At 32.2% G+C, this 27,845-nt stretch overlaps 5 protein-coding genes across 12 annotated transcripts; 3 read left to right on the plus strand and 2 right to left on the minus strand.

Annotated features, from left to right (window-relative positions):
* Positions 1-5,350: 5,350 nt before the first annotated feature.
* On the plus strand, positions 5,351-8,581 carry LOC105634161 (zinc finger protein 4). Of its 8 annotated transcripts, none has more exons than XM_089716663.1 (3): positions 5,351-5,890; positions 6,575-7,290; positions 7,598-8,581. In XM_089716663.1, exon 3 carries the CDS (start codon positions 7,682-7,684, stop codon positions 8,432-8,434), a length of 753 nt encoding a protein of 250 aa, XP_089572789.1. In that variant the 5' UTR covers positions 5,351-5,890; positions 6,575-7,290; positions 7,598-7,681; the 3' UTR covers positions 8,435-8,581. The 8 variants fall into 8 exon arrangements, with proteins under 8 accessions (XP_089572789.1, XP_012072363.1, XP_089572790.1 ...); XM_012216973.4 differs by having other exon boundaries at positions 6,575-6,976; XM_089716664.1 differs by having other exon boundaries at positions 6,880-7,290.
* A 542-nt stretch (positions 8,582-9,123) lies between these two features.
* On the plus strand, positions 9,124-11,828 carry LOC105634163 (Ribosomal L28 family). The gene is made up of 3 exons (XM_012216976.4): positions 9,124-9,331; positions 9,938-10,193; positions 11,162-11,828. The coding sequence occupies exons 2-3, from the start codon at positions 9,997-9,999 to the stop codon at positions 11,598-11,600; spliced, it is 636 nt and encodes a 211-aa protein (XP_012072366.1). The 5' UTR covers positions 9,124-9,331; positions 9,938-9,996; the 3' UTR covers positions 11,601-11,828.
* Positions 11,829-16,100: 4,272 nt separating this feature from the next.
* TTA1 (class I heat shock protein, putative (DUF1423)) lies at positions 16,101-20,593 on the plus strand. The gene is made up of 2 exons (XM_012216978.4): positions 16,101-18,056; positions 19,887-20,593. Exons 1-2 carry the CDS (start codon positions 16,244-16,246, stop codon positions 20,474-20,476), a joined length of 2,403 nt encoding a protein of 800 aa, XP_012072368.1. The 5' UTR covers positions 16,101-16,243; the 3' UTR covers positions 20,477-20,593.
* A 1,769-nt stretch (positions 20,594-22,362) lies between these two features.
* Positions 22,363-23,664, minus strand: LOC105634165 (putative ascorbate-specific transmembrane electron transporter 1). Its single transcript, XM_012216979.4, has 4 exons — positions 23,285-23,664; positions 23,107-23,155; positions 22,801-23,000; positions 22,363-22,714 (listed from the first exon to the last, which is right to left on the minus strand). Exons 1-4 carry the CDS (start codon positions 23,441-23,443, stop codon positions 22,463-22,465), a joined length of 660 nt encoding a protein of 219 aa, XP_012072369.1. The 5' UTR covers positions 23,444-23,664; the 3' UTR covers positions 22,363-22,462.
* A 125-nt stretch (positions 23,665-23,789) lies between these two features.
* On the minus strand, positions 23,790-25,048 carry LOC105634166 (putative transmembrane ascorbate ferrireductase 3). Its single transcript, XM_012216980.4, has 4 exons — positions 24,795-25,048; positions 24,666-24,714; positions 24,335-24,534; positions 23,790-24,239 (listed from the first exon to the last, which is right to left on the minus strand). Exons 1-4 carry the CDS (start codon positions 24,954-24,956, stop codon positions 23,982-23,984), a joined length of 669 nt encoding a protein of 222 aa, XP_012072370.1. The 5' UTR covers positions 24,957-25,048; the 3' UTR covers positions 23,790-23,981.
* Between the last annotated feature and the right edge of the window lie 2,797 nt (positions 25,049-27,845).

Consider the following 27,845-nt stretch of genomic DNA (forward strand, 5'->3'; position numbering starts at 1 on the left):
AATCATGAATTCTCAACTCATTTCTTAATCATGAATTAAAAAATAATAAAAAAAAACCCATTAACTCCTAAACGTGTTAAAAGATATCATTTTATTATCTAAGAGAGTTATCCAAATTAAATTTATAATCATAAGATAAACTCTTCAACATATTTTAATTAAATTTAATTGCATTGATTATTTTAATATAACCGTAATTAAATCGCAAAGTTTAAATAAAAACTTCAATTATAGTAATCTCTCATATTAAAATAATTTCTAAAGTTTAAGGAATATATACAACTTTTTTTTATGACATTCCACCCTCTCTCTATATGTGAAGGAATCATGTAATGGGTTTACCCTATTTTCACTTTAACCACAATTTCACTTTTTAGGGCAATTGGCCCACTAATTCTATATTAGCAATTTTAAAGTTATAATTAATTATGATAAAGGATTATTAAATTTCTTTTAATATGTATATTGAGCACATAACCTTCCAAATAATAATTAAAAACTTTAATTTGACTGCTCCTAGTGCTACTCATTTTGGTTGTCAAGGATGGCCAAATCTCTCAAGCCCAGTGGAGCAAAGATATGATACCTTTTTCTTTTTTTTTTTTTTTTCCTTTTTTGCTTTAATTTTTCTTTCTAGTTAGCGGACATTGGTTCCTTGTGTCTTTTTTCTTATTTATTATTTTTCCCAATCATTTCTACAAAGACTACCATGATAGCCCTTTCTTCAAAAGCAATCTTTGACTATATATATTGGGTACTATAATAGCATTTTTCATGTAGAAATAGTCCAAGTAGGACCATTGTCACAAACTGTGAAACTGGTTTATTTTAGTGGGCTCCAAAAACCAATTTTTAGGTGTATATATATTGGTATCACACGCGTAAGGATGCCCATATTACGGTTTCGAGAACCGAAACCGTCGGTTTGAACCGTCTCAAACCAGAACCGGAACTGGAACGGTATAATTATAATAGTTTCAAAGCATGTTAAGAGAAGTACAATCTATTACAATAATTACAAAGTATAATAATATTTATAATGTTAGGAGTTGGAACCATTAATTATAGTCAAATATGCTTGGATTAAAAATTGAAATAGTCTTGTTGAAGCTAGTAATAGTCAAGATAGAATCCAAGACCTTGTTTAAAAAGGCAAAGAGTCCAAGCCCAAAAATGACAAGATTTGTACAAGAGGGGACATTTTTTTTTGGGAGTGACCAAACCATAAACATTATCCCCTCGAAAAGGAGATAAGTACTTCTCCTTTTCGTTATATGGCTGGTCTTTTTGATATTATTAACAGTTGAAAGTGAGTACAATAGCTTCCATTTACCCTAGTAAAGTCTTTTTTTTTTTTTTTCAATAATTCTACGAAATATTTAAACCTATATCCGTTTTAATAGTTCACAAATCTGACTAATTATCACTCGCCTCCAGAGATAAATAAATTGGCTCGAAGGAGTTTGCGTTGCGGATAATCGAACCCATGATATAAGTCATGGTAATCAATCCCGCAAGTGTTCTTTGTCACTGAATTACCCTATTCGATTTATCTTAATAAAACTCTTTACATATTTAATTTTTGTGTGAAGAAATATAATTTTAGAATCATAAATTGCTGCTTGGAGTCTTCAAGTTGATGTTTTCAAATTACATAATCATATCAAATGAACTATTTCTATTTCCTTTTCCCCTTTTCATTTTATTAAAAGAATTCGATAATTATCTCAAAATGTCTATTTCGATTTGATTGATTGCTTATATATATATGGTTTTGGATAAAAAATCTTTGAAGCCTTTTTTTTTTTTTTTTTTTGGGTTAACATTCTATGAATTTGTAATTGTTGTTACAGGTGTTCATTGACCTCACACACCCCGAACAAAACAAGAATAGTTCTGAATGGGAATAAAATAGGCTGCTAATGTGGGCCCCACAAAGACAATTTTCATGGTTGATAATCAAAATTTCGGAGTCTCAAAGGGAAAGGTACTTTACAAACACATGGTGTTGTTGATTTTAACAACCTTAATGTTGTTATAATATATGCCAAATTCTTGTTAACTTCAAGACATTAGACTTCATTACTATATTTTCGGAAGTTACTTCCATATATATCAAAGAAACCCTTTTCTTTTCTCAAAGTGTTCATATTTAGGTATCCTAGACATGAATAAGGTTTTTTTTTTTCCCTTTATTTTTTCAATAAAAACCAAATGGGTATAAATAATATTTTCATCTACACTATAACAGAAAACACTTACACATAAAACTTTGTATTAATTATATCATTTAAAGAATGTTAGAAAATCAATCAAAGCACATCTGACTAGTAATAATATTCTTTTCCTTTTAAAGATGTTAAGATAGAAGATAATGTTACAATTTAAATAGACTAATTAATTTAATTTCCCTTCATAACTATTGTAATAGTAATTTTCTTTTTCTAAATAATGGTTAGGTCTCTAATAGCCTTCCAAATGAATATGCATAATTTTGAAATTTTAGTTTTCAAGTTTAGATTTTTAGATTGAGTCATTTATTAACAGAATCAGAGAAGCATAATTTGAATAGAAAAAAAAAAAAACAAAAGGAAAGAGGAGGATAATATCACCCCTCTTCATTTTGAATCCTAGGATGGAATAAGTTCCTTGATTGTATTTGGGGAAATTAAAGAAATGTTGAATTTGGAATACCCATAAGGTCATCAACATAGCAAATGGTCCCTTTGGGATTAGGTATATGCCAATTTAGGTCTTGTGGTTTAGGATATGGGTGGTTGTAAATCGCATCATTTAGATTTGGTTATAATAAAATAAAAGCATAAAACAAGAGATTATCTTTTTAATCAAAGGCATCATCAAAATATTGAAATATAACTATTGGCTATCTCCAAGTCAAACCAAGAACTCAGTGGTTTAAAATACCCAATACAATGTCAATCATTATTATCCTTTATGCAAAGTGCATAAAGCTATTTTTATGGTAGCATTAGCCCAATTTTAGGGTTTTCCTAAACTTGGAATGGGGGCCCAATTGAGATGACATGGACTCAGCTTTATTGGTGAATGGGCCTGTAAATATCCAATTTACTTAAAATTTTCAAATTTAAGAGCAATAATGGTAATAAATAATCATTTCTACACTATCCTAAAGGAATGATGATGGGCGACTAAGACTAAGGGTTGCCCACCAGAGGGGAACCAACTTATTGGAGTTCTCATTGGCTGATGCGTGAGGTGGTTGGACCCTGATTAAGACTAGGAGTGTCTTCAAAACTAATTGGTGGAGGAAAAAAAAAAAAAAAGAACAATTGTAGTTAACAAAATTATCTTTTTATCAATTCTTTAAATAATTAATATTCATTTAATAGAGATACCATGAGAAATAAGAAATTAAGTTAAAAAAAAATCTAAAATGACACTTGAAATTAATATATATATATTTTTAAATTTAGAGCCTTATGCTATTGACACATGAAAATAAATTTTACCATCTTAATGAGAGGATGAAGGAATATTTAACTCCATTAAATTTTAATTTTAAATCAATAGAAATTGATTGTAGAAAACCATTTCTTCTAATTATATTTAATTTCAGTTATATTTTCAATGAACCTCAAACTAGTAACGCTAGCAATGATAAATGTTGAGAATAGGGTGGAATTTAAAATTTCAGGAGAAGGTTAATGTAATTGTCCTTTTAATTTGGAAACAAAATAATTAAATAATTTTTATTTTTATACATTTATTTCCTTTTCTTCTAGTCTATTGAACAAATAAAAGCGCAAAATAAATATATTTTTTTTTTGTTTCTCTCTACGAATCTCTTAAAATTGACCTAAATAATCCTGGATCACCAAAGTATTAATCCAAAATAAAATGGACAACACATGATGGAATTTGAATGCATATTGGAATATGTGTGGAGGTGGAGAAGGTTTAGAATGAAAAGGACAACGTAGATGCAATAAGGTTGACCCGTAAAACCACAGAATTCAAAAACTTTCCAAGAAATAAGTAGAAAAAAACAAGTGATGTAAACCCACACTTGAAACCTGAGGAATGAAATGAGAAATAAATTATGAGTTAGGTCAAACCTAAATATGGAATTCTTGATCCAACATCAATTACACTAAATATGGTAGTCAAATGCAAGTCAATTGCAATTAAAGGATTTCCGAATAACACCTCTTTTCTTAGTCATATGATGACAAGGTTTAATTACCAAAAAGACCAATAATCTTCTGAAAGTGACTAGTAAATATTGAGCTTAACGGAATTTCTTGCCCACAGCTGGTTTATGGTTGGTTCCATGCATCGAGCCAATTTAAAAGAAGTTTCTTTTTTTAAATGTTACTATATTATCATTTTTTTCCCAGGTAAAAAATATTTTCGTTTGAACTAATTATTCGTTTATAATTAATTGGTGTATAAGTGGATCCATACACAAGGTATAGAAAAGTATTTCCCTTATCTAAAATCACTAATTTCAATGATTAGTTTAGTTGTTAGTTAAATTTGTTTCTTGTTTTGATAATTAAGACGTGGATTTTAAAACTAATGCTTTATGTAGATAGAGAGAGCATGTAAAATAAGAGAGCAAAATGGTACTATTTTACACTATTTATTTGGTTTGGAGGAAATAAGAGAGTGAAAGTAAAATAAAATTATTTTGCATTAATTGTACCTTTATTATTATTTTCCTCCCATCTTGAAGAGTGAAGAACATGCAAAAAGGTTTCTCCTTTTAGCCGTAAGTGTAAATTGAAAGTGTGTATAGGTAAAAAGATCAATGCAATGGAATCTTATTTGGAATAACAAAACTTGCTAAATGAATAATGGAGTATATTTTGTGTATGCATGTACCTAATAATTCCTCAAAAAATAAGGGATTAGACACAACAATAATCTTGGGCCACTTGTGACTTGTGAGGCAAGGTTGGGTCCATGGCCTTTGTCTCATTGCTAAGAGACATGGATTAGCCATATTATCTTGCAGGTGCGAAGATGACTAATGATATATGCTTGTCCCAAAAGACATTTATTTTTCAATTTTAATTTTTGGGTGGTTGAAATTTTTGTAGCCTTCATTATTTTCTCTTCTTTACTATATAAAGGCAAAAATGTATGGGCATATATAAAGATGACATGTGCATGTTAAACTGCTGCAAGTAAGACTGTAGCAGAAGAAGAGATGGGAGGTGTTATGGGAGTCCAATCTGACAAGAAAAGGAAAAAAAAAAAAAAAAAGAAAGAAGTTGGAGGGTAAAAAACCTTGAAAAGAATCTGACCACATAATACTATACTCTCTCAAGTCTCAAACTTTTTTTTAAAAGTGGGAAGAGAATGAGATTAGGAATGAATCACAAGCATTTGTGTCTCTTTGTGGGGCATACAGTACTCTCCTTCTCTTTCTATTTTTTTTCTCTCTCTCTTTGCTTTGCTTTTGCTGTCTCTGTGTGTACTTTTGCTTCTCTCTCTCTCTCTCTCTCTCTCTCTCTCTCTCACATTAATTGATGGGTAGCTGGTAAAAAGACTGGAAGAGCCCAAAATTCAACATAAGAGTGGCTATTGCATTATCTTCCTTTTTTTGGCTATTTTTGGAAAAAAAAGTTTTGCTCTTTCTGACTTTTATGACTTTGCACTATCATATCTTCATCTCCATTTCTTCTACTTCTGCTTTCCCATAATTGTCTGTATCTTTCTCTCGCTCTCGCTTTCTTGATGAGCTTATCTATCCATTTATTCTCCTTTTATCAACTTTTACCTACTCTTAGTGGTAAAAACAAGAAAACTCAATTTCTAGTCTGTCTTTTCTTTTCATACTCTCACACTCTCTCCAAAGCAGCATGTCCTTGAAGCATACTGTGCGATTTCAAGATACTACCATGTAAGGAACTTCTACTACTTCCCTTATCATCTATGGATTTAAATTTTGTGATTGTTTCTTTCCCTTTTTTTTTTTCTTCCTGCTTCTTTTTGCTGCTTTAATCTTTAATCTTTAATCTTTAATCTTTTCCTTTTATTTTGGGTTGGGTGGGGGCATAAATATGCTTGTTTTTCACTATATCTTGTGTATATTATTGTCCTATTGAAATAGGTTTTAATCCATATTGGGTTCTTGTGGATTTTGGGTCTTGAGAGTTCAGTTTAATTTGTGTGATGTGGGATATTTTATACGTGGTCCTGTTTGTCTAACTTCTATATATTGTATAATGAATTAATATATGGCTAATTTGAATTCATTGTTTCCAAATAAATGAGAGTTCATCTGCTACTGGAATGAATGAGGAGTTTCTATTCACTATTGAAATGCACGATTTTTTTCTTTGAGATAATTTATTTCTGTATTTTCCCCCAGTAATCCTAATAGAAAATAACTATATTTTGATGTTATACTGCCTTTTCCTTCAAGCTGCATGCTTAATTAATTTTTTACAATTGCTGCACTGAGATGAATAACTGCTTTTATTTCCATTCTTGATGTGTGATATAATAGTAGTTCTGTTAGTTTGATGACAGTGGATATGAAGTTTTTAGTTGGGTTCATCTGATTATGATTTATTGGTTCCAGAATTCAAGATCAAAACTTTGGAGTGTTGGACTTGTGTTCTTGAACTAATTTACCTCTAATGTCAGAGAGCAATGCATTAGTTGTTTTGGATTACAGACTTTGAAGATGGGAAATTTGGGAGATCTTTTGCAAAATGTGTCTATTATATGACTAGTTGCAGGATGTTATGTAGTTGAGATGTGAATTCTATACATTGATCATTCGAGGCTTTTATGCTTCCTGCTATAGGGATAGGTTCTTGCAAACATAGGAAAGAAAATAGAAAATCTTGAAGTTTCTAACGTTTTCCCATTCTAAATTACAAGTAGGGACGCACTGCTAGAGGGTAAATAAAGAAATGAAAGACAGAATGGAAACTGCAACAATGCTTGGCATAGTCCCAGAAGAAGCCTTAGCCTTGTGGTGTGTTCAGTTCTGATGATTTAGATGATTCAGGAACCACACATATACTGTAAAAAATAACCAGCAACTTTCAATTTATTTTGAGATATTACTTAATGTGCCAAACAAATACTGAATCAATCATTTCAACTTCTTTACTGCTTGGTTTATTTCTTTGAGCTTTGCTAAAACATTTGCACTCTGTGTTACTATTTGGTAGCATCATAAATATTTCACTTCTTATTCTGTCAACTTTAACTTTGTCTCATTTCAACTTTTGCTTGTCATTGAACCATAGGTGCAACTGGTTGAGGTGTCCTTCAATCTTCTTTAAGGTTTTTTATGTGAACCACTAGCTTTTTTCCATTTCTGATAAGATCAATAATGAAACTGGTTTTATTTTTATTTGCCAAAAAACCAAGTTTATCAGATAGTGATATGCCTTCCATAGAGCTTGATTATAAAACTCAATGGTTGCAGTAGCCTTTTGAATTTCATCTTTAAGGTCATATGATAATAATAGCAGTAAAGAATATTTAGATCAAGTTCTTGAATTTACTGAATTTAAGGCATAGCAAATGACAAGCAAATTTCATACTATTGCTATAGATGATTGTGGTTATGCATTTTCTGCATATGCAGGTGAAGCATTAGTCAATCTGCAAAAGCAGCTCCTTCAGTGTTCCTCTCATTCAGATATACATTTTTTTAAAACTTTACACAATCATGACGCCTCCATACTCAAAATTGGAATCAGAAAATGAGTCAGAAATCAGCAGCCAGGTAGCATCCAACATATCCTTGCAAGAACCATCTCCTGATCCTTCCAAGGAGGGCAGCACACCATCTTCGTCTCTCACGGATCTTGCCAAGCTTCAACAAGGTTCAACACCTGTTTCGCTTGACTTGTCACTTAACTTTAACTCTTGTGACATTGAGTTGAAGGGCAGCACAGCAGGTGAGACTAGCAGTGAAGTAGCTCCTGCCACCACTCCAGCTGCAACCATTCCAAGAGTTTTCTCTTGTAACTACTGCCGACGCAAATTCTATAGCTCACAGGCACTCGGGGGCCACCAGAATGCTCATAAAAGGGAACGAACAATGGCGAAACGTGCAATGCGAATGGGAATTTTTTCAGATAGGTATACTAGCTTGGCATCTCTTCCACTTCATGGTTCTGCATATAGGTCACTTGGGATCAAAGCTCATTCTGCAATGCATCAGAATATTATTCCATCACAGCAAAAGCCTCCTGATATGAGAGGCGGAGCAAGATTTGAGCAAGGGTATTATGGGATGCCAGTTTTCATGGAAGATGAAGATGTTGGCTTACATTGGCCTGGAAGTTTTAGACAGGTTGGTGGCAGTAACTTTGGTTTAGAGTTTGCTGAAAGTTCAAATTCAAATATGAACGTTGTACGAATTTCACCACAGCCAAGGACAGATTCTTCTGCACCAGATCTTACTCTGAAGCTTTGAGTTTAGAAATTTTGTTATGATTTAGACATTCTACTTGTAATAGTCTTTCCTTTTGTACAGTGAGATTATATGCATTGATAACAGCTGCAAGAATCGACATTTCTTCTTCTTTTCCTTAATTTAATTCCCTCATTTATTATTGACTAACGTTGGAGGTTTAAATTAATTTCAGGGTCTTGCATTCATAATTTTAGCTTGCTAGATTGAATTAGCCTCATTTATTTATTTTTGATAAAAAAAAAAAAAGACAGACACCAGAAACTACGTCGTGGTAATAAGAACACCAACACAGTCGTGGAAGATCCATGTTGTAATATTCTCCATATATAATATAGATAAATTTTTTAAGCATTGATAACAATTACTACGGTACAAATAACAGGTAAAAGTGTTTTAAGAGATTATTGTATATAGACAATCTGAAGTATGAGATGTTTATGAGTTTGCTGATCGAACGACTTCCCGTCGAGACTTTTCTATTATCAAATTTATTTTTCATGCCATCCATTTTCAGTGAACGACACGTCTGCTTAAAGAACGAATGCTTGTTTGCCTGGCGAAACTATGTCCTTCTCATAGGTGGGCTTTTAATGGGTTGGACCAATAAGCTATTCCAAGCCCGATTTCATAGAGCTTAGGTCATGTTTGGTAAAGTCTAAAATTTCAACAGTAATACTAGTTATCGAACTAATGTACTGGGCGTTACCTTACGTCCGAAAACCTACTTGAACTCCATTCCATTTCTCAATCCATTCTTCAAACTCGACCGGCCGACCCATCGTCCCTATTTTCCTCCTTTCCGCACTCTCTCTGCCCCACCTCGCCGTCGCTGACTACTGCACCTGCCGTTTCTCTGGCGTTCGCCTCCGTTCTATACCTTGCACTTCCTCCTCCCAGGTTCAACTTTTTTGTTTTCTTAATTTCTGCGCAGTTAGCTTAGACTCTCTGCACTCCTATGTGTGACTGTGAGCGAGTGAGTGAATGTGTTTTGTTTTTTGTTTACAAATCCGAAAGTGATCCTTCAATTTTAAGTAGTTTATTTGCTATTCTGCTAGTTATTGTCTTTTTATTTTTCTTTTCTGTTCTTTGAATTGTACGTTGTTCTTAGTAATATGACTCGACATTACTCTTTAATGTTGGTTCCTTAGCTTGCATGTTTATTTTCTGATCTGGACTATGCCTATTTCAGTGGCATTAGGATTCAAATTATATTGGTGTGTTTTTTAATTGGAGGCTAATAAGGTGTTAGAAAGGGTTTATCCTGTGAATAAAACATTTTCTACTATTGATTACATTTCTTTTATCATTTGATTTCACACTTTCTATTTGGTTGCTGAGAAAATTAACAAGAAATACAGAAATCCTACGGGGCAGGTGGTGAAATATTAGCTTAATCAAGAGCTAATTGTTGATTAAAATAAGTTATAAACTAATCAAGTTAATCTAGGTTTTAAGCATTTATGTGTAAACTATTCTTCATTGGCGCTTTGTTTTGTTTACCAGATTCAAGAAGAATTTGAAGTAGCTAAATAAGAACCTTGAGTGAGCAAAAACTACTGAAAATGGCCTTTAGAGGAAAGGAGATAATGAAGAAAGTACTGAAAAAGGTAGGAGAGAACAATTTAACATCTGGAGTTAAGGAATCTCTCAAGAAATCCATCCCTGATAGCAAGGTTGTTATGGGCCGAGCCAAGCGTGGCCTCTTTGCTGGCCGGCATATCCAGTTTGGCAATCGAGTCAGTGAAGATGGTGGTAACAAGTTCGTATCTCTCTTTCTCTCTCTCCCTCTCCCTCTGCGCACAACATTGCTTAGGATTTAACCATGATTTATTTTATTTGAACGTTTTGTAGAGATTGGTATTTAATATTTTTGGATTAGTTTGATATTTGATCTTGTGATTATTCATGAATGATTTATGGATGATTGGGGGCTCCAATTGTGCTTATTAATTGTGCAAAATGTTGTGTTTATATTGTTCAAGGCTAAAAATTTCTTGTACATTCATGAATCTTCCATTTGCTTGGAGTTGAACTATGGAAGGCTAAATATTTCCTTGAAAGATACGGATTGGCCTTTTGTTCAATATAGTTGGAAATGGAGGACATATGTAAGAACAATTTGTGAAATGTCAACACTTTTGTTTCTTTAAATGACATGTAAAAGAAAAGGTTTTGTTGTTGATGCAATTATTCCTTGCTCAATTGTAATTCCTAACATCAAGTGCTTCACTGAAGTTAGAAGCTTAGCTGCTGCATCCACCAGCTAAAAGGACCAATCTAATGAACTATGTCTATAGCTGGTTTATCTATCAAAAGAATTGATGTCTGGATGGGTGTGTTTAAATTAAATTGTCAAATTGGTGTTCCACAGCTTTAATGATTTGATCTTGAACTTGGTTGTTACTTGTATTTGATGCTGTACTGTCTTTTGTTGCTATATGATGAAGATAGTATGAAATATGAAAAAATAGCTCAACTATAGCAGAAACACATTTTCAATGTCATGATTTTCAGTTGTGACAGGATTTGAATTAGTACATAATTTGATTCAAAACAGAAAATTTGATGTTGTATGTTGTTAGGTATCCACTGAGCTTGGCTTGCTTGTAACATGAAAAATTGCTTGGTCGGTTCTCACGTTATAGATTTCTATTTTTAATCCCTGGTATAAATTTAGATAAAAATTATTGTTTACGATGCTCAAGTGCATTTATGCGATGCCAATAGGTCTAGGAGGACTTGGAAGCCGAATGTCCAGGAGAAGAGGCTTTTTAGTTACATCTTAGACCGACACATTAAAGTCAAAGTCACAACTCATGCTCTTCGTTGTATTGACAAAGCTGGAGGGATTGATGAGTACCTGCTGAAGACTCCTTACCAGAAAATGGACACAGAAATGGGCCTCTTATGGAAAGCTAAGATAGAAAAATTGTATGAAAACCTTGGGAAGATGGAGGTAGCCTTCTTTTCACCCGAAGATGAAGCCAAGTTTGAACAAAGATTCAAAGATTTAAAACTATCTGAGCGGGAGGCGCGTAGGGAATTCAGACAAAAAATGTATGCTGAACTTGCAAAACAGAAGCAAACCGGGGAAGAAAGAAGCTACATCAGTTTCGTAATAGCAAGTGCAGATGATTATCCCGATAAGATAGTGGCGAACTACTGAGTATGAACCGGATGATATTGCTCTTGATGACTTTGTTCAACTGTAATGTCCTATTGTCGGAAGCTAGTGGCTGGGTGCTTGATGGCTATTAATATTAGCAGGAATCCTTGTAGAATTTTCTTTGCATACATATTCAACTTGGTATCAAATGGGCGGAGACTTACATGTTGACCGGAGAAGATTCAGAGTAAATGGGAAGGGGAATAAAGCTATTTCTCGTTCTGTTGAGTTTTTGTTTTCCTCTTTAAATTGAATCTATGATAATATATGTTTACTATGGTTCAGACAAAGAATCATCTCGACTCTTAACCAGGCCTGGGTTACCGGAAACTTTGAGATAGTTTCTAGTTGCAAAAAGGGCGCTGAAACCGCTTATTTGCCTAGCGATTTCAGCACAATTCGGTTGCATTTTATTTTATTTTATTTGTCAAAATGCCTTATATGCAGGATTCACTTTATTGTAAAACTTTAACAAGTCTGTAATGTGATATAAACGTCTCCAATTAAATGTTCCGGGCCCCCCAAAAAATTAAAATAAAATAAAAATAAATGCAAGCTACTAAGGCGGCCTTCAAGTGTATGTATAAACAACTCTGCATTAAATTTTGGTTTCATGTGCACTGTACATATTTTGGCCGAAAGTGAAAAGGCAAAAACCAAAAAATAAAAAACAAAAGAGTGTTTCTCTTTACAACGAATTTTGAGGGCATTTTAGTAAAAAATTATACACAAAGACATAGAAAGCCAACCACTTTACACCAATGCATCAATGCATGGTTTTCTCTCCAGGGAGATTCTCTTGACAAATTACAGCTTTTTTAATTGATAAAAAAGAGAGAATGACAACATTATGCTTATTATAATTATAACAATTACCAAAATAATTGTTGCTATTATGTTTCCCATCACTGTACAACAACACTAATTCTTTTTTCTTTTCTTTTATCTTACAAATATTTTTCACGCTGATTTTCTAAAAATCATCTATAAAAATAATACTTAACTGGTATTAAATTTATTAAAATAAAAGAATGAAAAGTAAATTTATTTATTAATTGAATTGATTTTTAAAATTAAATTAATGATATTCATTTCGTACCTTGCATTTACGTCGTAGTTCATTCAATAATAAATATGTATTTGTACTTCTTAAATAAAATTTAAATCTTATTATAAAAAAAAATAGGGTTGTCCTTTTCTGTTTGTTTCTTTGATTAGATAATGCATCATTAACATGAATGTGGGGTCAAGGTTCAATTAAGCTTATTTCTTTCTTTTTATATATATATTTTTTAATGGGATAAATTATCTTCTTTGAAAACTATATTTTTAGTCCATGAAAAAGCTATGTATGATAATTTGACCAAGTCCAGTCTTCTGGCTGGCTCTAAAACTAGGACGAGGGCTACATAATTTCTTTTGGTTTCAAATAAAATCTAAAGAAAAAAAAAATATATATCTATAAAAAAATAAGGTAGCGTTATATTGAGAACGCATTTTGTAAATAAATAACAGAGCAATTAATTTTTTAATATTAAATTGACTATATTATCCTTTTAGTTAAATATTATGTTTAACCTGTAGAATTCATAACTTGAACTCGAGGCTTTCTGTTTCTCTTTCAAATCAATAAAATTGATTAATCCATGATAAAACCAATTAATCACACTATGAAACTGTAAATGGTTAAAAGCTCATATTTTTCAAAGATCTGCCATTAAAATTGAGAATTATGGTATTTGTTTTGGTTGGTGAACCATTCTGCAGTAGAAGCAAGGAAAGCAGAGTTACTGAAATGCTGCAAATTTGGCCTCAAGATGGATCTTCAATTTATGGCAATAAAATAATTTTTTATACTTCTTGTTTTAATGATAAATTTCAAAATTAGAAAGAGTAATACAGTCATTTTAATATTAAAAAAATTCAATTGCTTTAGTATCAACAAAATGCCATATGAAAATAAGGCTATCCAAAAATTATCACTTATTATTATTATTATTATTTATTATTTTTTTAATAAAAAAACATTATTCTTTTATTTATGTCAATTATTGATATTAAATTAGTTGAAGACATACGCTCGGTATATGAAGTAAATCTTTCTTTCAATGAATTGGACTTTAAATATTTTTTTTTATCATATAACGTAAAAGAATCATAAAATTTATATTCTGATATGATTTTATATTTTTAATATATAAAGAGATGGGACGTAATTTGGAAAATACTGAAAGACCCATTCAACTTAGTTGGTAACTTCCAAAGTTTTGTTGACTTTTATGTCAATATAAATGAGAAAGACATTGAATTATGCAAAACAAACCCAACGTGTTTGTTCAACAATGATGAATGACAAGTCACTAATAACAAGTTTAATTTAATAAACTATACAAAATTATTTCATTTTTCATGACATATCTAGTTTATACACACACGTGCGTAACACGGTTTTGCAATGTGATTTTGATATAATACTATATATCCAATTATATATAATTTAAAAAGAGAAATGATAATATTAATAATAATAATAGTAAGTTATCTAAATAAACCTTACCTAAAAAATTAAGAATATGAGATATGTTTCTATCAAAACCTAAAACTTAAAAAGCTTTCTTTTCCTCTTCTACAGCGGCCACTGTTAACTCTCACCGGTGGTTACCTATTTCCCTTTTTTATTTGATTTTTTGCAAATAATTTTCAAACTCCCTTTTTTTTTGTTTTTTTTTTTCAAATAATCCACGGATCTCTGTTTACATATCTAAGTTATTGTCATCTAAATATTGAGATTTATTATTGACCATATCTTGTAATTTTATTCTCAGATCTAGTTTAATTATTGTAATCACTATTATGGTGATTTTGTCTAGTGTATTTTATTATTATGATAATTATATAGAAAGAAAGACAGATCTCTTTTCTAATTTAAGGAATAAATTTGAAGGTAATCAAATCGGACTTGTAGAAAAATCATGGAATCGAACAGTGACCATGAATAGTCACCAAGTGAAGCAAGCAATCGCCTATGGTATAAATATTATGCTCTGTCAACTCGATTAATTACTTTAAATTAGACTTTTTATACAAAAATATAAAAATATATTAATTTATATCTCATATTTGTGTATACAATTTTCAATAAATTAGTTTGATTTCTTCTAAAAAAAATCTGCGATATGAAATTATTTATTGAGAAGATTTTATTTAAATATTATTTTTAAAAAGTAAAAATAGGTAGAAACCCCAAAAAGAAAAAATTTACCATAGACCTATAAATCTTGAAAATTGGAAGTGAAATGGGAAAGATGGCTGAACGCGGTTGCTTTCCATTAGAAGATTGAATTGGCAAGACTCAAAATCTTGACTTTCTTGTACCTGTACCAAGAAATGATATTATTGCCAATGCCATCTTCCCATTTGGTTTTTGTCACGCGGTTGCTACACCTTTTGCAATTATGTATAAATTTAGCAACTTTTCTATTTTTAATTATTTAATATCTAAATACATAAATTCACCGCTATACTATTTATAAAAAAAATATTATGATATCTTAAATTTTACGGAAATCTATTATACTCTTAAAATTAAAGATTCTAATAATATTATATACTTCTACATATTTGCAACAATATTTTTAAAATATTGATTTGATATATAATTAGTATCGCTTTTGAAACAATAATTTTTCGTAACTACTATTTAAATGTTCAATATTGCTTGTATATGCATGAAAATAGATTTTTTGATTGAAAAAAAGAACATTTAGCAATTTTGGACAAGTAAGATTATAACACTGGACAAGGATGGTTGTGTCTTTTGAACAGGCAGCTCTTGAAATAACATGGCACAATTGCTTGGAAGTTGTCTTGTTGGACCTACTCAGATAAGGAAGTTTTGACTACCAAGTAGGAACAACTATTTTCTACCTCTTGCAAAAAAGACACACAACATGTGAACCAATTGACTTAGCCATTCTAATTGAAACTATTTAAATTTCATCTCTTGAAATAAAGTATTGAAAGAGTATGAAATGCTAAAAATATATATATATATTTGTTTTTTTACTGAAGTCATAAATTTAAGTAAATAAAAAAATTTCGTGTACCCTTTATATGGAATGTGATCGTTAATTAGGCAAAAAGTTTAGAGTTTACTTGGACTAACCCAGAAAATAAAACAAAGACCAAAGTATACACAGAATAATTATAAATTTAATTAGCTTTGTTAAAACAATATTAATATATTGTTGAGTATTCAATGTTTCTTCTTGATCGCGGCTGGAGAAACAGAGTACAAGTAACATGTTATGTTTAACAAATACAACAGTGAAAAAATCTGCAACTTCAAGAGGTCAATACTGTAATCTCATGTTCTAAGCAAAGTCAGAAACAAGAAAAGGCAACGCCGTTTTAGTTATTCGTGTAAAAACGCTTTGAAATTCCGGCCGTTAACCAGAGAGAGAGAGAGAGAGAGAGGGGGAGCTTTGGGTTGTTGCACTAAAGAAAATCCACCCCCAGATTCCTTCAAATTTTCTATTTTGTCCTTCCAACTTGTTCTCTCTCTCTCTCTCTCTCCCTCTTTTATTTTTCTTCTCCTCTCCTCTTCTGGTAAGTCTTTCTTCCTCTGTTTCTGAAAGACGGCCATGTTTGGAGAGAAAGATCATCGTCTCTCCAACGGTGAGGCAGAAAGCTTGCAAAATCAAGAAAACCCTGAAGACAAAATTGGTATGTCTCAAAAGGGGATTGATTTTCTTAGGGAATCAAAGATGGGTTTTCATGGGTTTGCCTCAAAACCTCAAGAACTCACTCTTAGTTATCTTTGTGAAAATCCTAAATTAGGTTTTGCTCAAAAGGGAAAGGAAGTTATCATGTCTGAGAATTCAAATCAAGATGAGAAATGGGTAGAGAGAGATTTCATGAATCTGAGTGAAACCAAATCCAATTCTTCTTCAAAAAGGGAAATCCATGAAGATGAAGAGATTGACAGAGAGAATTCCTCTAGAGAGAAAAAACCAAAGCTTGAAAGTACTTTAAATCTTTCTTTAGCTTTACCTGATGTTTCTCTTTCTCTCACTGCATCAAATGCATTGCAAAATGCTGATGCTTTGATAAAGCCAAAGCCTTGTAGGAGTATACAGTCTTTAGGTGCAGCCCCATCAAACAACACACAAACAACTTGTTCCAATGATTTCACTGCTGCTTCACTTTCGTATTCATATTCTCATCCATTTTCACACAATCCTAGTTGCTCTTTGACCCGTAATTCAACTGAGAATTATGAGTATTCTGTGGGGAAAGATGATCAAATTTGGTGTGGAGGGGAAGGTACTAACGGATCAGTTCATAGTAGGTTTAGGCCTATTGGGGATGGGCTTGTTGCTTTGAACAATAACAATCACGGTGGTGGTAATGGAGGATTTTCAATGATGCAGCGGGTAACAAATAAGGATTCTCGTGTTAACAGTCTTTATAGGACTGCTAGTTCTGATAATGTTTCATTTTTCCCATCTGAATTGCCTGCTAAGCCGCGTTTAGATGCTTATTCAGGTGATTCTAGGAGAAGGGATTCTGAGAATTTGAGAGGTATAGAGGCTTTAGATGGAGGAGGAAAGGCAAGAAAGCTCTCTAGACCGGAGAGAATTCTCCGTGAGATCGTATCGGAGTCTATTCCTGTTATGGCTCAGATAATTCAAGAATTAGCTGAAGAAACATTGGAATCAACTAAGGAGTACTTAAAGAATCTTATTTTGATGCCTGAAAAGAGAGAAGAATTAGCAGGTCTTCAGAACCGGCTAGAGAGAAGATCTGATCTTACCAAGGAAGCTCTCTTGAAGTGTCAAAAGGACCAGTTAGAGATTTTGGTTGCAGTAAAAATGGGGTTGGGAAGTTTTATATCGGGGAAAGTTCGAGTTCCTACAAATGAATTGGTGGAAATTTTCTTGTATATGAGATGTAGGAATGTGAACTGCAAGAGCATATTGCCTGTTGATGATTGCGAATGTAAGTTTTGCAGTGCAAACAAAGGATTTTGCAGCTCTTGTATGTGTCCGGTGTGTATGAATTTTGACTGTGCAAACAATACTTGCAGTTGGGTTGGTTGTGATGTTTGCTCCCATTGGTGTCATGCTGCCTGTGGTATTCAAAAAAATCTAATCAGACCAGGTCCTGGCTTAAAGGGGTCAAAAGGGACTACAGAGATGCAATTTCACTGCATTGGGTGTAATCATGCGTCAGAAATGTTTGGATTTGTAAAGGATGTGTTTGTTTGTTGTGCCAAGGATTGGGGTCTGGAAGCACTGATAAAGGAACTTGATTGTGTGAGGAAGATTTTCAAGGGAAGTGAAGATTCTAAAGGCAAGGAGTTGTATATTAAGGCTGAGGAGTTGTTCTCCAAGCTTGAGAGTAAAATCATGTCTCCTTCTGATGCCTGTAACATCATCGTTCAGTTCTTCAATTGTAAGTCCTCTAGCTTCGAATTTGTTTTTTTTCCCCATGCAATTTATATTGTCTTTCTTATTGCTTGAACTATGCTGATGATTGATTGTATCCTAGTAATTGATCTATGGGAATCAGTGTTCTTTTTGTTATGCGGCTGACTTTTGTTTCTGAAATCTAGAATTTCATGAACTACGTGTAATATTTCTCAGTTGCTGTTCTCCTTATGGACGGAGGTTTGTTGTTTAAATTTGTTTGTTTGTTTTGGTCACTGAAGGCCACATCCCACTTCACAAGTAGAAATCTTTTCTTTTATGAGGCTGGGAATCAATTGAGTCAGCTGGGAACTAAAGCTCCATTGGCATTGGGTTCACTGGGAAATTGGTAGTTTTTGGTGGGTATGTTGCTGAAATCAGAACAGTGGAATAGAAGACATAAGACCTTTCAGTGTTCATGTTGTAAATAGATGGTAAGACTAAGACCCTAAAGTCAAACCAAAGAATCAGAAAGAACTGCAGTGTTGAAAACATCAGCATCAATGACGTGAGCACATTAGGTTAGTGGTCATTGCAGGCTGTGACTGGAGACTTTGTCACAACCCAAAGCCTGATGGAACCAAGCATTTCCCAATTGCATGATGAGCTATGCAGGAGTGTTCCTGTCCCTATTTTTCTGTTCGTAGTTGGAGGTTCTGTTGGCACTCTGTATGTCTTTGCTCATTTGGCTATCGAGACAAGTTAATCTACAAGGGTAATGAAACGTTTATCTGATTAAGTTCACCTGGAACAATAGGTTACACTAATTTTTAAGTTGTATGTCTCTGACAAAGTACATCCGAGGATGTCAATGGACTAGGCAGTTTTTAGTATAGACGTGTGATCAAATGGTCCTGGCTTTGTAATGCAGACAAATCCTTTTAGGATAAACCAATAATTGTAAATAGGTTTTTCCTGAAGTCATTTCATATCAGTGTTGCGCCATGCTAGTCCTCCTGCAAATCATTGAAATAGGGCAGAAGAGAGGAGCAAAAAGTACATTGTGAACTTATTTCTGTTTTGTTTATATGCCCATTGTGGGGATTATTGTGGTTACATATTTACTGGGTATCACGTATGGCTCAAATTGTTTTTAGGCGGAAGCAAATCTTGGATGGGTAATTGATTTTTTTCCCACTGTGTATAACTAGAAGCAAGCAACACTGGTTTTCCAGAATCTGTAATATGTCGGATAGGTCTAGGTATTTAGAAAGTGGGTTAGTATGTTTGTGATGTAGGATGCCTCTTGTCTTGGTTCATTGGCTCACATGGATTGCTGCACTTACATGCTTAAAGTGCCATCTAAAGAGAACTCAGGATAAACACAATCTCTGTCCTATGTAGTGCTTGATCTATGCATTTGTAGCAAAAATTTGGTCCAAAATTGGTGGAATGTTTTATGCTTATGCATTCCAATATAAAATGGCTTTTGGCAAGTGGGGAAAGTAAATATGTCATCTTCAGATAAAGTGAGTAGTATAGTTTCAGGGTGACGAGTAACTGTTCTGATAGTCTGCCTCCTAGTAAGCTATCCACCTTGCACGTTGGCCACAATCTTGACAAATCAATATAATATGCTTTAGAATTTGTGCTGAAGTTTCTTGTCTTAAGTTATAATGCAAGTAATTGGATTGGTACCATGTCTATTATGCTTTCGTTTCTTTTTGTTAATTGATCACCATTTGGTTTTCACTGGACTCTGCTGCATTGGATCATCCTAAAATTTTCATGGAGATTTCTTTATTTCTTTTATTTTAAAGTTTTAAATTATGTGTGAAATCTAATTCCTTTTCTCCTGTATTTTTGGGATATTTAGATGCAGATAGTATTTCCGATTTTCCTGCTTCTGGTGTATCAGCAAAAGAATTGATGCCAACTGAAGCTAGTCTTAGAAAAGACATGGCCTCTATTCCACCAGCCACTTCTCTCCCTCCAAAATATGCCATCTATAATATGAGCTCTTCAAGTTGCCAGCGTGATCCACTATCAAATGATCTCCATCGAAATGACGTCAAGGCTGCACTGCTTAGTGACTTGAAAATTGAAGACGAGTTTCAGTTTGGAAAGTTATCTAAGAAAGATGGACTTGAAAGCTTAGAAAGCATTGTGCGGATTAAAGAAGCAGAAGCCAGAATGTTCCAGAGCAAGGCCGACGAAGCACGGAGAGAAGCCGAAAGTTTCCGTCGGATGATTCGGGCCAATTCTGAGAAGTTGGAAGAAGAGTATGCAGAGAAGCTTTCCAAACTGTGTTTGCAGGAGACACAGGAAAGGAGAAGGAAAAAATGGGAAGAACTGAAGGTTTTGGAAAATTCACATTGTGATTACTACAATATGAAGCTAAGAATGCAAGCTGAGATTGCTGGTTTGCTGGAAAGAATGGAAGCCACAAAGCAGCAATGGGTGTAATTTAATCCTTTTTTTTTTTTTTTCTTTTTGCTTTTCTTCTCTTTTTATTGACAGAGATAATAGAAAGTGTGTAATTTGCTTACATCTTCACCATTAATTTAAAGCTTGTTTCTCCAATTGCAAAATGGAGCTCTGGAAGTTGATAGCTTTGTTCAAGAGAGCAGAAACAAAAATTTGTTTGTATATTCAATTTGTTGTATGCTGTTGGATTTGATAGTACATCAAATATGACAAAAACGAATGCATAGGCACAAATTGGTAGGTGACATTACAGGCTCAAGATATTGAAACAAAAGGGGCAAACCCTAACATTGCTTTGTGGAAGCACATAGATAACTCATTTTCTTTTCCATATTGCTACTTTTGATCCCTCCATAATCTAATGCAGTGGATTCTTTGGACCACAATTGTCTAATGTCACCAGCTGCTTGTTGCTCTTAATATTATATAAATAAATGATTCTTCCAATTGCAGTTGAAAATGGATATATTCTATTTCCTTTTAGCAATGATATGATATTATAGGCTAATTTTTGTGCACTGTAATAAATTTACTTCTTATCTTCAATAAATGAATAGAAAAATCTCCATTTATAATCTGATATTAAAAATCAAACCTTAATATGATATTATAGGTTAACTTAAATTACATTCTCATTCTTATGTTTCATTACAGTTCACTAAATATTCCTCTTTCTATTTAGATAAATTTGAAAGTTTTGATTTTTTTTTTTTTCCTTTTTCCTTAATAACATTTTTAGAAAATCTTAGTAGCACTAATTATTTTGTTTCAATTTCACCTTTGTCTATATATATGCACTAAATTGTCTCAATTAAACGAGCACTAATTAAAGAATAATTGTAGTCAATTATCTTTTTTTTTTTTTTAATTGAGGTGATTTAATTATTTTTTTAAGTATTATAAAAATTTAAAAATTATCAAATTGGAATAAAATTTTAGTGGATGAATATGTTTATTCTTTCCTGCTACCCATGAAAAGAAAATTTGATTGATTGACAATGTTTGAAGATTTTTTTTTTTTACCAAGAAAATTGTGATGGGAGAATAAAGGCAACTGGTTACTCAGCAGCAACTTGGTTTTGACTAGAAATTATGATATTGGAACCATTTAAATTGCTTGTAGATGGTGGGTTCATGTATAATTGGTGCCATAATGTCAATTTATACTTTGACTTTATGTCTTAGTGGGGTGTACCCACTAGTGTCACAAACCTTAATTAATTACCAACCTAAATAAATGTTTAGCAAGCATAATGAAAAGAATGCTAAGAACATTTCAACTAATTAAGGATAATAATAAGAACATATTGAAACAATAGCATAAACCCCACCAACCACCCTAATTAAAGTGGTTTTGGTACTATATCACTTTTTTTTTTTTTTTCCTGCACATGTGTCTCTATATTTAGGCTATCACTGGTATTCATGTAAAGCTTAGGATTGAGCAAATTTTGAAAAAACCAAAAATCTAATCAAATTATTTACGATTTTCAGTTTTAGCATTGGTTTCAAATCTTCTATAATTGCGTAAAACTGAATCATTTGTTGCCTACTAAATTGACTAGTTTGGTTTGATTTAAAAAAATATATTTTTATTTCTATGGTTCAATTCGATTCGAAATCAAACTGTCCGTTTGCACATTTTTACTCTGAAGTGACTCTTTGGTTTCTAACTTTAGCCTTATAGATAAAGTTGCTTAGGATTATCGTTTACTTCCATTGATCGGTATTAGTATCTCACTTTATAATTAAGCTAACATAGTATTTAATTAGAAATTACATAATCAAAAAAATTGGAAATCTCTTTTATTGATTAATTAATAAAGATTACACAACAAATATTAGTAATAAGAACTTTTTTTTTTCTTTTTGGGTATGTGGTAATGGATAATAAGAATAATATTTTTCAAGAATATAAAGGCAATGGAGGATGAGAAGGCCTAAATAATTAATGAAAGGATGGTGTCATCGATAACGACGTGGAAGAACAGCACTTAGGCCAACACCAACTGCATAAAGAAGAAGCAAGAGTCCTGTGAAGTTTACTATGAGTCCTTCTTGATCTAAGGTTTTGAATCTTTGGTTTAAACCAGTTTGGGCAGTACAAATGGCAAGAAAGAATATGAACATGCCTCCAAAGACATGCCATGGCATGTATGAGGCTCTTGCTGTCATTTCTGCTCCAGGGAACACATAACAGAAGAACCCTAAAACCCACTGCAACGAAATATATTATTACGAATCCAGAACTCATTTACAATTTTTTTTTTTATTTGAAAAAAAAAGAGAGAGAGATAAATTACCTGAAGACCAAATAGGCAGATTGTGATCATGCCTAACCAGGAATGTAAAGTAACCATATTTTTATCTCCAATCTGATGCTTATACTTAAAAGCTGCATAAACTCCCAAAACTCCAGCCACAAGTGCTATTAGATGCAATATAAAGTGAACTGCCTTTTGCACCTTTCTTTCTGCTGGAATGGTCTTGTAAGCCATAATAGCTGCCTCAAATGAAGACAATGAAGAAATTTGTAGAAAGATTTTTTTTTTCAACCCACAAAAAAAAAATTAAAGAAAGTAAGTTTAAAATGCTCTAGGTTTTTTTACCTTCACCTGCTATAAGTATGAAGCCAACTATCATTAGAAAAATGTGCACCTGTGAATTGGAGAAGAAATAGAAAACATTTATGATACTATTTTTGTAATAGTATATATAATTTCTCTTCACTTTCGATAAATATTCGACTACTGAATTATTTATTCTCAAGGAAAAAAAAAAACTTACGTTCAGAATCTTGATTTCGTTGGCAGATTTGAAAGCAAAACCATCTTCAAACTTTAGGAGCCAAACAAGCACAAGAGTTGCTACACTTAAAAAAATCAAATGTGCAACCATTGTAATTGGGGTAGCAGAGAGTTGGTAACTGCGACTTTTAGGCGGCATTGCAATCAATTAAGAAAAAAGAAAGATGGAGAAGAAGACAGTTGAAAAAGGAATTAAGAGCTATAGGTTTATATGAATCTTGATTTTAGCAATAAGTTGGAAAAACCGAAGTGATGCATTTGTTTGTATTATAAGAGTCTAATTAAATTTTTTTTTTTTTGACCAATTTAAGCTTAGCCTCCAAAGTTTTGCCGTTGATATGTACTAAGATAGCTTACGAGAAAGACATTCTATCAAACTGGAATAAACCGGCCGGCCGGCCAGCAGGCAAAACTTTCCTTCTGGCAAGTTATGATCTTCAAATTATACACCTTTGCCTAGAATGAACCCATTCACATGCTTCGTATATATGTTTCTGATGCATTTTTTTTTGTAGATTTATTTTTAACAATGAACACAAATGGACTCAGTGAGTCAATTTAATTATTACATTTGCAAAAATAAAAAAATAAATAATATTGCAACATTAATCCAATCAAAATTAATCAAGACACAAAAATCCACACACCAATAACAATAACAATGATAATAATAATAATTAGACATAACGGGCGAGAGTAACTGAAATATCAACAAAAATGCCGAAGAGGAGGATGAACAATCCAGTGAAATTCATCAGACGATTTTCATGAGTATGTTGTTGCTCTAAAAATGTAGATTTCTCCATAATTCCAGTTAAAGCTGCACATACAGCCATGTAAAGGAGAGCTCTACCCCCACATATATGCCATGGAAGCATCATTTTCTTTGTAACGTCAGGCTGTGGAATAATAAATGTGAACAAACCAAATAACCACTGCAAAACAATTTTCAAACACATTGTCACAATTTGATTTTCTGGTCACTAAACAAATTGCTAGTTTAATTAGAAAATTAGTTAAGAATAATAACCTGCAACCCAAATAAGCAGATGGTAGTTATTCCAATCCATGAGTGTAAGCTATAGACATCCTCAGCTTTTATCATGTCATGAAACTTGAAAACAGCGGCAATGCCAACAATTCCAAGACATATAGCCGCTAGGTGAAACACCAAATGGATTAATTTCTGCGTTTTATGTGAAACTGGTATTGTCTTGTACACCATCATAGCTGCGTATGAATTTTTAAAGGTAATTTTTAAAGGTATAAAGACTAGATCACCGAACATTATAAATAATAGAAGTACGCATGGAAAGCTGTTACAGAGCAGGCTAACTATATATACATGCAGTATATATTACCTTCACCGGCAAGAAAGATGAACCCACAAAACATCATAAATGGATGAACCTGCAAAAATAAATATTAGATATTAGTAATAAGATGAACTAATCCAATAAAAACAATGACAAGTGAAATTAATTACTTACATTGAAAACGCGATCAGCATCATAAGAATCATATTCAATGCCACCCCGATAACGTAGCAACCAAATCAGCATGAGAATGAAAGCCAAAATACCAAACAAATGTGCAACCACTGTTAGCCGAGAGGCAGAACGCCGGTAACGATAGACGACGCCGGAATCCATTGCAGGAAATATCAGTATATTAGGAAATTGTTAATCAACTGCTTAATTATATATTCTGGTGATGTTTCAAACTCAGGCTTATATAGAAACAGAACTTATAAGAGGAAGAGAGAACACATTTATTGATTGTTTGAATCTTTTTGATTGCTTGTCTATTGGGTTTGGTATACTATTATATAGTATATATTAACTTTGTTCTTCGGAAAAGTATCATCGTCCCTAATTGTTTCACGGAATTTATTTTTTTCTTGTGCATGTGAAAAAAGAACGATCCTTTTGAAAGTAAATAGTCTGCTAATTCATTCTTTCTCCTTTTCTTTTTTCTGCATGATAACGATAGTTCACCGTTATATACAGTAAACTACTTAATTAAGTACTTATCTTATTACAAATAGTTTGCCTTTAATCCAAATTGCTTAGTAGTATTTCTCACAGTTGCTTACCTAAATATCACTGTCAGTCTGAGCGTGAAAATACTGAGTAGATATTCAATACTTTTTTTGGTTAAATCTTAAGTGTATATACGCACACGTCAATACTTCTCGATTTTTGATTATCAAAATCGTTATATCAAAGCAATGAAGGTATCAACAACATGTTGAATGAAGTGGTAAGTGACTCGAGAATGAAAATATAAGTTTCATTCTCGAAAAATGCAATTTGTTGGGAGTATAAAAAGACCTCTACCACCCTTGCATGAAAAGTTTTCCCTCTTGTCATTTAAGGACTACGGGGGAAACTTTTCCCTCCTTTCCATAACCGAGACAGGAAAATTTGAACGTGGGCTTTTCAACTTGAGTGCGTCTGTACAAGTTAAGACTCTTGCTAGGCTCAGCCTCCCCATCATGATCAAAGCCCAATGGGTTATGGTAATTGAAATTTTATGGATGGATGTTCAAGTCCAATCCATCAGGTACTATTTATATAACAGTTTATTCAATTTTCATTTATCATCTAATAAAGAACATAAAAAGAACAACATATATTTTATTAAACATGGATTTTCATTAACATTGTCATCTTTTTTTTTCCATTGGTAGTATTCATTATAAAAGAAATATTATAATATTTTTTTCATATTTAATCAGTGACGAAGCCATGTGTAAGAAAAGGAGGCAATTGCCTCTCTTCTTCGGAACAAAAAATAAATTAATAAATAAATAGATAATGAAACTCAATAATATCCACAACATATTTCTCCTTTTTTTTTAACTAGTAAAAAAAATTTATACAGAACTATATATTTCAAGAAATTATGTGAGATAATTAATTAAAATTACCAAATTTAATATTGATGTTATGCATAAGAATATATTTTTCTTTTGAATCTTAGATTTTTCACTTGCATCGAAGTCTGGAAGCAATTTTCAATGGTTTTGTCTAATATAAATTAACTAAACTCCCAAGTCATGTGAAATTGTGAATCTCCACTCTACATAAAAAATTATATAAACTCCATATGTTTTCTTCATTATAATATTAATTAATGGTTATAGGAGTGTAAGAGTGTGATTAGGCTCATGTCACAACAGAAAATTATTTGAATTGACTTTAGGAGATAATATCTAAATTGGAGGAACCTTGTGATCCATTTTATACTATGAAGAATATTCCAAATTATTCATATAAATGTAGTCATTTCCAAGTTGGTGGTATGTTTTGTCAACTTATAGTTGCTTATATATCAACTTTGCATCTCGATTTCAAAAGCCAACTTGATTAGTCTTCCATCCATCACCATTCATTCCCTACCAAATTTGAATTTTAGTGAATTTTTTTTTAAAAAAAAAAAAAGAAAATCCTTTTTTTGAGTTTTTTTTTTAAAAAATTAAATTAGATTTCATGAATTAAAAACTGTATATATTGATTCTCGTCGCACTAACCACGTATCGTTTTATGGCTATTGTTAAGATACTAACATGCAGGCTTTATAATAGATGGTAGCCCTCTCCTCAAAATACATCAAACTGATGAAAATAACTGTGGTTGAGAGGACTCGAACTTGAAGCCTTTCACTCTTCATATAAAAGAGGAGACTAACCAGATCACTACTTAATCGGCAATCCAATGCCAATTTAAAATTCCATAATTGACTAATTTAATAACTCATATATTTTGGAGGTAAATGGATTAATTATTATTATTACTACTTTTCCTAGTGATTTATAAGTTTTTGTAATTATTTTGATATTATTCCATGTCAACATTAAAAAATTGATTTGAATTTGATGGATGAAGTTGACCATTTGATTATGTTATTAATTTTAATTATTTTTTTAAATGATTTTTTGTATGGTATGTGCATGCCTGCTTATAATTATCTTTGTATATATTTAGAGAAATAAATCAAATAATAACACATCATTTGATTGTTTGTTTTGTAAACTTGTAGTCGTATGTATACCCTCTTGTCGTATTTGGCCGCCCTGCAACTAGAAGATGTGGCCATGCTACTACGGTTTTATTCAGTTCATGCCAAATTTCATAAGAGCTGCCTGTACGTAGTTGTACCAGAAAGCAACTTCCCTATATCAAAAGAAACTAAGAGAAAATTATAAAAATAGTGCCAAATTACAATTACAATTTTCAAGCTGAAAATTTTCTTTTCATTTTTTATTACACTCTCTTTTGGTCATGAAGAAATTGTTATACTTTACTAACACTAATTAATTAATTAATTAATTAATTAATTAATTAATTAATAACAGCATATATAAACTAGAGATAAGCACATGTGATATATGGTCAAGAATGATTCCGGAAGGATTAACATGTGAACCAACTTCACATGTCAAGTTCAATTAGCTCTCTAACATTATAAACCAAATGGGAAATGAAAATGAAATTTGCTGCCAAAGTTATATGTATAGATCAATGACAATCTCTAAA

Source organism: Jatropha curcas, chromosome 11 (genome assembly GCF_041381405.1).
Source record: "Jatropha curcas cultivar XTBG-Jc1 chromosome 11, XTBG_Jcur_1.0, whole genome shotgun sequence".
Taxonomy (NCBI): Eukaryota; Viridiplantae; Streptophyta; class Magnoliopsida; order Malpighiales; family Euphorbiaceae; genus Jatropha; species Jatropha curcas.